Source organism: Mandrillus leucophaeus, unplaced genomic scaffold (genome assembly GCF_000951045.1).
Source record: "Mandrillus leucophaeus isolate KB7577 unplaced genomic scaffold, Mleu.le_1.0 Scaffold43, whole genome shotgun sequence".
Taxonomy (NCBI): Eukaryota; Metazoa; Chordata; class Mammalia; order Primates; family Cercopithecidae; genus Mandrillus; species Mandrillus leucophaeus.
This window is the reverse complement of record NW_012104587.1, coordinates 57,569-66,755: the sequence shown is the minus strand read 5'-3', so window position 1 is coordinate 66,755 and position 9,187 is coordinate 57,569. Positions and strand designations below refer to the sequence as shown.

Below are 9,187 nucleotides of genomic sequence, written 5' to 3'. Positions count from 1 at the left end.
CAGAAGGTAAAATCAGTTATCCTTTCAGCTTTCTCCCAGCGGGATGATTTTTATTTCCACGCACCCATTTCCGCACCCCTTCCTTACCTAAAACCCTACGCGGACCCCCAGTCTCTGACCACAGCCTGGGGCAGCTGCAGAAGGGGCAAAGAGGAGCGTTCCAGATCTGCTTCTGCCTCTCCACTGCCAACGGCGCCAGCTGCTTCATCGCCTTGCCACCAGCAGTCGGGAGGCCAGCCATCTGCCCCCTGGGTGCCCAGAGGAGGCCGGGGCTTCAAGAGTGGCTAGGGCCCCCGGCCAGGGAGCGGTTGGACCTACAGATCAGCGCACGTCGGCCAGGGGGCGGTTGGACCTACAGATCTACGCACTCCGGTGTTAGGGTGCAGACCTGCTGGTAGGCTGGGGGCAGGCCTAGAACTGCCCAGCGGCGCAGCGATCTGGCGTCCTGGGTTCGAATTTCCACGGTTCCCACCTCATGAAAACAAGGCGTCTCAGGTCCCACCGACAGGGGCCATGCCCAGGGCGCGCAGCCTCGGGCGCTAGCCTTATTCCTGAAGTCTGTTTCCTCCTGGGGCCTCGGTCTGACGCCCTCAGTCAGCGCTTCGCAGGAAGCCGACTCCCAAACCCGGGCAGGGGGTGTGGGCCAAGGGCGAAACCCCGCCCCCAGGGGTCCCTGATCTTTGCCCCGGCCCCGGGCTCGGCGCCTCTCGGAGAGGCATCAGCAGGCGGACGGCGTTGCCTTTGTGTGTTTCGCTTCGAGGTGCCGGAGACCCTCCCCAAAGCCGTCCGCCGCGTCCCCTCGCGGCCCTCGGCCCCTCCTCTCGGCGTCCCCAGCCCCCCTGCTCAGCTCCGCTTGCCAGTTCGGGAATTGCTGGTTCGCTCCCCGCGGCGCCAGGAGGAGGGGCGAGAGCCGGCAGCCCCCTCCCCCGCGCGCGGCGCAGGAGCTGAGCCCAGCCCGGGGGACCCGCCGCCGCCGGTCATGTGGGCCGGACTGCTTCTTCGGGCCGCCTGTGTCGCGCTTCTGCTGCCGGGGGCTCCAGCCCGAGGCTACACCGGGAGGAAGCCGCCCGGGCACTTCGCGGCCGAGAGGTAAGCGCCCCGAGCTCCTCCCCGCCCCCTCGCCCGGGAGAGCGCTACCCGCGTGCAGCTGAGAGGCGCGGAGGGGCGCCTAGCAGCCGCAGGCAGCCACGGGTCGGGGCTTCCTCTGGGGTGCTATCAGCGCGGGCATAGCTCGGGGACGGGACAAAGAGACAGCAACTTGTGCCTCTAGGCGGGTGCTCCTCGTGCGCCCCTGGCTGGGGCTGTCCTGACCGGGACCTAGGGGGACGGAGGTCCAGGCGCTGGGTGACTCCTAATGTGCCCTGGAGCGCGGACCTCCGGAGAGGGGAGCCCAGGACGTGCCATCTGGTATCCGGACTGTCTGGCTCACCCCGCAGCGTGCCCATGGCTCTGCCTGGGCAGCGCCTGGCCTCCCCCACTGCGCGGGGCTTTCCCTAGGTCTTGGCCCTAAGAACGTCGTGGACCTTGGAACCGCCGGGGTCTCTGGGTCACCTTTCGTTTTCTGTCCGTGCGTGCGTGCGTGCGTGCGCGCGCGGCGGGGTGGGGGGTGGGGGTGCATGCCCCTCCGCCGTCTTTCGCGAGGAATGCCGCCCTCCGCGCGTGCTTTCCCCCGGACTGCGGCGGCGGGGCGGTGAGCGTGTGTGCGTGATGCTGGGAGCTAGGGAACACAGTGTCAGCGGGCGGCCTGGCCCGCGGCCACGTCCTCCGGGGGGCGCGCAGCGGGGGCGGCCCGGCCAAGCTTGCAACTCGCACGTGTGTTCCACAGCCACCGCCAGTTCCTGCTCAGATCCGGCCCCGGCGCCGCAGCGTTCCACAGACTCCCACCACCTGTCCCTCTGTCACCAGCCCTAGGAGGCTCCTTGGGGCGCTCTGGCGGGTGCTCGGTCCCGGCTCACCTGAGAGTTCGACTCCATCAGCCTCCCTGGGCACCCTTTTATCTGCCGCCTTGGTGGCACTGCCTGTCAGTTTCTGAGAGTCCCAAGGCTCCGCTCATTCTCCTGGTCCCCTCCTTGTCAGACTGCTGCCATAATCACTCCAGCAAGGGGGTGGGTGAGGCTTCACTGCCAGCTCCCGCCAGCAGGAGGGCCCCCCTTTCTTCTGTGATGACCTCAGAGAGGGAAAAAGGCCCCAGGGACAGCTTTCCTCAGACTTTTCTGTGCTGCCATGGCGCCCTGAGCTTCCTTTTCCGGAATACTTGTCACATTTTGGCACAGATTCTTCTCCCCAAGAACACGATAAGTTTGCCTTGTCCCATGTCCCCAGTGCCTACTGCGGTGCGCAGCGCAGAGTGGGTGCTTTACAGAGTGCCTGCCTCACAGCATCATCTTCCCTCAGCTCTCAACACTGGTGGAACACCGTTGGGAAGGGGTTTCTTGTCCCTTTTCTGTTGCGGTGGGGTTGGAAGCTCAAACCAGGCTGGATTTCATCACCCTCTGTCCAGTGCATGACTGGAGCTGGTTGCAGTTGTCCTCTCTGTCCCCCTCGAGGCCCTGCAGTTGTGCTGTTTCTCCTGCTGGAACACCCTCTCCCTTCCTCTTCTTTTGCTGGCTGCCCCACGTGTTTTTTTTGAGACAGAATCTTACTCTGTCACCCAGGCTGGCGTGCAATGGCTTGATCTCGGCTCACCGCAAGCTCCGCCTCCTGGGTTCAAGGGATTCTCCTGCCTCAGCCTCCCAAGTAGCTGGGATTACAGGCATGCGCCACCATGCCCGGCTAATTTTGTATTTTTAGTAGAGATGAGGTTTCCCCATGTTGGTCAGGCTGGTCTTGAACTCCTGTCCTCAGGTGATCCGTCCGCCTCAGCCTCCCAAAGTGCTGGGATTACAAGCGTGAGCCACCGTGCCCGGCCTGTATTTTTTTTTTTTTTTTTTAGTGGAGACAGGGTTTTGCTGGGTTGACCAGGCTGCTCTCAAACTTCTGACCTCAAGTTATCCACCTGCCTTGGCCTCCCAAAGTTTTCTCTCTGACCTCAGCCTAGATGCTGCCCTTCCAGGAAACCCCCCGACCCTCCTCAGGGCTCCACAGCCCATTCCATTATGGCATTTGTCACTCTATGCTGTTATCATCTGGCTCCTGGTCTGCCCTACGTTCCTTGAAGGCGGGGGCAGTAGCTTGTTTATGGCTGTATGGTCACGCCTCACTCAGCACCCAGCACCAGTTGGATGCATCTGGCTTCCCACCCTTTCTGGACCTCATTCCTGGTTGAACAGACCCCCACTGCCTCCAGTTTTGGGCGGCTCACTGATGACCCCACATCCACCCCAGAGATGTCACCTATGCCATTGCCCTTCTCAACCTTTCCCTCAACAGCCATTTATTGAACACTCACTATATGCCAGGCACTGCTCTGGGTGCTGGGGTAAATAGATAAGAAACCCTTGTCATCAGGGAGTTGTAGGGGAGACAATGAATTCATAAATTAAAAACTAATCTATTGTCCCAGGAAGTAAATGTTGTGGAGAATAAAGCAAAGTAAGGGTCGACAAGGAAGGCCTCTCTGAGAAGGTGCCTTGGGCAGAGATCTGGGTGAAGGGAGAGAGAGAGCCCAGTGTGTGTCTGAGGATGAATCTTTCTTTCTTTCTTTCTTTTTTGAGATGGTCTGGCTCTGTCACCTAGGCTGGAGGGCAGTGGCACCAACTTGGCTTGCTGCAACCTCTGCCTCACAGGCTCAAGCCATTCTTCCACCTCAGTCTCCCAAGTAGCTGACCCTACAGGTGTGCGTCACCATGCCCAGCTAGTTTTTGTGGAGACGAGGTTTCGCCATGTTGCCCAGACTGGTCTCAAACTCCTGGGCTCAAAATGGTCATCCTGCTTCGGCTTCCCAAAGTGCTGGGATTACGGGCATGAGCCACTGCACCCGGCTGTAAGAACCTTTCTTAGAGCAGGAACTGTAAGTGCAAAGGTCCTGAGGCAGCCACCCCGGGGCTCCACATCCATTGCACAGCCTTTCTTCAGCTCTGAGGCCCCTCTCCTGGCCACTCTGCTGTGTGTTCATGTGGCAGATGTCTGTAGGAGGCCAGTATCTATTGTCTCACACTAGTCTGTCTTGCCTCCCGGAGAGACTGTCTGGGTCATTTTTCTTTGGCACTTCCCATTGCCCCTCCGGACAGTTCTTGAGAACTGTTCGTTGATTGACTTACAGACTGGCTGGGAGACTTTCCTGTTGACCAATGTCTCCTTTAGTATAGAATGAGGAAAGTGCTTTCTCTTCTCTTGCAGACGCATGCTGGGCCCCCACGTCTGCCTCTCTGGGTTCGGGAGTGGTTGCTGCCCTGGCTGGGCGCCCTCTATGGGTGGTGGACACTGCACCCTGCGTAAGTGCTTGTCCCTGTGCCCCAAGCCTTCTCCTCCAGCAGTGTGTGTTGCCAGCCCTCAGTCCCTTGTCCGAGGGGCAGACGGGGGTCCCCAGTCCCTTGTCTCTCACCTGCACTTCTCCTCTCAGCCCTCTGCTCCTTCGGCTGTGGGAGCGGCATCTGCATCGCTCCCAACGTCTGCTCCTGCCAGGATGGAGAGCAAGGGGCCACCTGCCCAGGTAACTGGGGATGGGCAGTGGCTGATGGGAACAGATGAATGAGCACTGAGGTTATGTGCTGGGCAGTGAGCACTTGAGATGGGTCCTGGCATCTCAGCTTCAGACAACTCTATTAGGTAGACATTTTGTGCCCATTTTATAGATGAAGAAACTGAGACACAGAAGTTATTGTCTTGCCCCGGGTCACACAGCTGGTAAATGGCAGAGCTGGATTTAAACCCAGGCCTGTTTGCCTTCAGAGCTACCCTCCCAACAGAATTCAGGAGGATCCTGGTGAGGTGGGGGTGGCTGGGACTGCCACAGGGTACACGCTTACCCATGCGATGCCTGCTCTAGAAACCCACGGACCATGTGGGGAGTACGGCTGTGACCTTACCTGCAACCATGGCGGCTGTCAGGAGGTGGCCCGAGTGTGCCCCGTGGGCTTCTCGATGACGGAGACAGCTGTTGGCATCAGGTGTACAGGTGAGACCTCTGGGAGTGGTGGGAGAGGGGGACAGTGGGAATTATATCTCCTCCCCATCCTGCTAGGATGGTCTCCAGTGTATTGCAAGAGCCAGGCTGAGCCAAGATAGGCTCTCATGTATCAGAGTGGGCAGAGAGACACAAAAACAAGAGAAATGTGTCACTTCTGTTATTTTACAAATATATATATATCTTAGGGGCAGGAACTGAGCTAGGGACTGCGGTTATGGGAGCCACAGTCAGTCCCTGTTAGGGAGTTTTTTTTTTTGAGACGGAGTTTCGCTCTTTTGCCCAGGCTGGAGTGAAGTAGCATGGTCTCAGCTCACTGCAGCTTCCACCTCCTGGGTTCAAATGATTCTCCTGCCTCAGCCTCCCGAGTAGCTGGGATTACAGGCGAGTGCAACCATACCCAGCTAATTTTTGTGTTTTTAGTAGAGATGGGGTTTTGCCATATTGGCCAGGGTGGTCTCGAACTCCTGACCTTGTTATCTGCCCACCTCGGCCTCCCAAAGTGCTGGGATTACAGGCGTGAGCCACCGCACCCGGCCCCTGTTAGGGAGTTTCTGAATATGAGGAAGGAAGACAAGTAACAGCACAAGAACAGCCCAGTTGTCGTGGGGACTTTAACTGGGAAGGGCAAGGTGCCAGGGTCCACAGAGGGGCATGGAACCCAGAGTCGGTCGGGTTGGCCAGGGGAGGCTTCTTGGGAAAATAACATTTGAAAGATGAGGGAAGCTAAACTCAATAATTATTTTGTGAATGTATTATTTGTTTATGATTTTTAAAACGTTTCTACGGACAAAATCTGTTACCTTCCCCAGAAACAGCCACTGTGACCAGTTTCTTGCCAATCTTTCCAGAGCGACAAAAGCCTTTTTGGAGTTTTAACTTGGTAAAAATAATGTTTCTCCCCCTGAATAGAAAATCAGGAGATAGTTCACTGTAGAACATTTGGAAAGTAAGAGGAGAAAAATGAAAATAAGCATTCTCTGGAAGTCCCCACCCGGAGATATTTGTTACTAAAATCTAGTTTTTTTTCCTGCCCTTTTCCCTGGGTGTGTCTGTGTTTGTGTGTATATATGTATGTTAAGCATGCATAGATGTATGCTTTATAAAATTGGGGTTGTATCTTACCTGTAGTTTTTATTATTTCTCCTATCTTATTTTATGTTGTAGGTATCACTAACAATTTCTTGCAACGTAATTTTTTTTTTTCCGCTGGGCTTGGTGGCTCACGCCTGTAATCCCAGCACTTTGGGAGGCTGAGGCGGGTGGATTACTTGAGTTCAGGAGTTCAAGACCAGCCTGGCCAACATGGTGAAACCCTGTCTCTACTAAAAACACAAAAACTAGCCGGTGTGGTGGTGCATGCCTGTCATCCCAGCTACTCAGGAGGCTGAGGCAGGAGAATTGCATGAACCCAGAAGGTGGAGGTTGCAGTGAGCCAAGATCGTGCCACTGCACTCTGGCCTGGGTGACAGAGCAAGACTCTGTCTCAAAAAAAAAAAAAAAAAAAAAAAATTGTTTTTAGCAGTTACATATGTGGTTGCTGTAACTGAAATAAGTATTTGTCTGTTGTCCCTTATTTAAGAGGTTTGCAGTGTTTCACCACTATAAATAATGCTGCCATAAAGAGGCTTCTTGTCGGCTTCTCTGATTATTTCCCAGAAGGACGCTGTTGGGTCCGAGGGTCTCACTAAAGGTGTCTTGGAGTTCCTTGCTTGTTGCAGCATCTCCTCCAGATAGGAAAAACAATGGAAGCAATTATCTGCTCCCGAATACCGTTCACCTTGGGGCGCTTTCTGCATGTACTTCTTATTTCTGAGGCAAACGGAATCAAGGAGAAGCCAGAGAACAAAGTCAGAGCACTTGCAGGACGGGGTGGCACTGACTGTAGCCACTAGACATCCCAGTGGAATGGGGTTAGTCAGGGTGGGTTTCTTAGCAGTGTTGAGCATGGTCTTGACGTCCAGCTGTTGGGAACAGTGGGTAGATGCTGGGTAGAAGGCTAACTAGGGGATAAGGAGAGCGGGGGTGTCCCACAGGCTTGGGGGCCACAGTGGGGAGACTCACTACACAGTGAGTGCAGACTGAGTAGACTGAGCTGAGCCCTTAGGTCCTCAGAAGCCGCCGCAGATCTTTGGCAGGGAAGGGATCGCATGCAGCATGATTTGGGGAGATCTGTCTCCCAGCTCCTGTCATCCCTCAGATCAGAACATCTCCCTAGGCTCGCCTTCCTAAAGTACTACTTGGGTTTAGTCACCACAACTTAGTCTTATCTTTTTTTTTTTTGAGACAGAGTCTCGCTCTGTCGCTAGGCTGGAGTGCAGTGGTGCGATCTCAACTCACCGCAACTCTGACTCCCTGGTTTAGCGATTCTTGTGCCTCAGCCTCCCAAGTAGCTGGGATTACAGGCACGCGCCACTACGCCCTGCTAATTTTTGTATTTTTGGTAGAGACGGGGTTTCACCATGTTGACCAGGGGAGTCTCGATCTCCTGACCTCGTGATCCGCCCACCTTGGCCTCCCAAAGTGCTGGGATTACAGGCGTGAGCCACTGCGCCCGGCCTTAGTCTCCTCTTAGTTCACATCTTCAGTCCTGTCTCCTGCTGCCTCGAAAGGAACCCAAGCTTCAACCAGTCTGGGCCTCAGGACAGTTTGAAAGGAGCTGCTGCCTGGAAGCACATCAGACCCTTTCTTCACCTGGGCAGTCCCTCCCCCGATACTCCTGGTCCTCTCAGCCAGTCGCTCTTCCACGGCATGCCTGCTGGGGCCAGTCTGTCCCTGGTGAGGCATATATCACCCCAGCAGGCACTGTTCTCCCTTGGGTGTGTGTCTTGGCTCCTGTGTTATCAGACTGTGAACATCTGGAGTCAGCACTGTGTCTTACTCACATTTGCGTCCTCAACAGCCCCACTCTGGTCTGCAGCACACAGTTGGTGCTCAGTGAACCTTTAAGAGAATGACTCTGTTGATTATTTAATCGGCCTCCCTGTCCACTGCCCTCTGCCCTTTTGAGGGCCCTTTGGGGTTGCCCTGCAGGCAGGGCCATTGGAAACAGTTGGGTCCGTCTTCTCTCCTCATCTGATCTCCATGAGCTGAAGGGGGCCCCAGTCCCTTGGCCTCTTCCTTCCTGGGGTTTCCTCATAGCCAGTGACCTTCCTGGTGTCTGCTCTTTCTTCCTGGGGTGCAGGTGGGGATTCCACGCTGCCGAGGGCAGGCTTGGTGTGGACTCAGGGTCCTTGTGGGGTTGATTTGTTCCTGAGTCACAGTCATGTTCAGATAGGGCTGTGGAAGGGTGCTTTCTTTTCTTTTTTTTCTTAAGACGGAGTTTCGCTCTTGTCACCCAGGCTGGAGTGCAATGGTGCAATCTTGGCTCACCGCAATCTCCACCTCCTGGGTTCAAGCGATTCTCCTGCCTCAGCCTCCCAAGTAGCTGGGATTACAGGCATGCACCACCATGCTTGGCTAATTTTGTATTTTTAGTAGAGACCGGGTTTCTCCATGTTGGTCAGGCTGGTCTTGAACTCCTGACCTCTGGTGATCCGCCTGCCTTAGCCTCCCAAAGTGCTGGGATTACAGACATGAACCACAGTGCCCGGCCTGCAAGGGTGCTTTCTTCCCAGACACTGACGAATGTGTAAGTTCCCTTGCGAGGACCACTGTGTAAACACGTGCTTTCTCTCTTTCCAGACATTGACGAATGTGTAAGCTCCTCTTGCGAGGGCCACTGTGTGAACACGGAAGGCGGGTTTGTGTGTGAGTGTGGGCCAGGCATGCAGCTGTCTGCTGACCGCCACAGCTGCCAAGGTGAGCTGCAGAGAAGGAACGGCTGCTCTGGGAGGGGTAATGGGGATGCCACATTGAACACTCAGCCCTGCCATGCCCAGCACAGTGTGCTCTGTGCGCCACTGGATTGAACCTTCACCACGGGCTTCTGAGGGAGATGCTGATATGGTTCCTGTTTGACTGATGTGGAGACTGAGGCTTGCCCAAGGCCAAGTCATTAGTAAGAGGTGGAGTCAGAGTTTGAATCCCAGCACATCTAACAGTTGGTTAACGACTGCTGCTGGCCTGGCGGGATGGCTCACATCTGTAATCCTTGCACTTTGGGAGGCCGAGGCGGGAGGA

General features: G+C 55.8%; 1 protein-coding gene across 1 annotated transcript in view; it reads left to right on the top strand.

The window, feature by feature from the left end:
* Positions 1 to 598: 598 nt before the first annotated feature.
* VWCE (von Willebrand factor C and EGF domains) overlaps positions 599 to 9,187 on the top strand; it is a 39,323-nt gene continuing 30,734 nt past the window's right edge. The window contains exons 1-5 of the mRNA XM_011993568.1: positions 599 to 1,089; positions 4,279 to 4,373; positions 4,502 to 4,591; positions 4,928 to 5,056; positions 8,750 to 8,866. Of these exons, the coding sequence (XP_011848958.1) occupies positions 980 to 1,089; positions 4,279 to 4,373; positions 4,502 to 4,591; positions 4,928 to 5,056; positions 8,750 to 8,866 (541 nt within the window). The 5' untranslated portion in view covers positions 599 to 979. The remainder of the gene's footprint in view (positions 1,090 to 4,278; positions 4,374 to 4,501; positions 4,592 to 4,927; positions 5,057 to 8,749; positions 8,867 to 9,187) is intronic.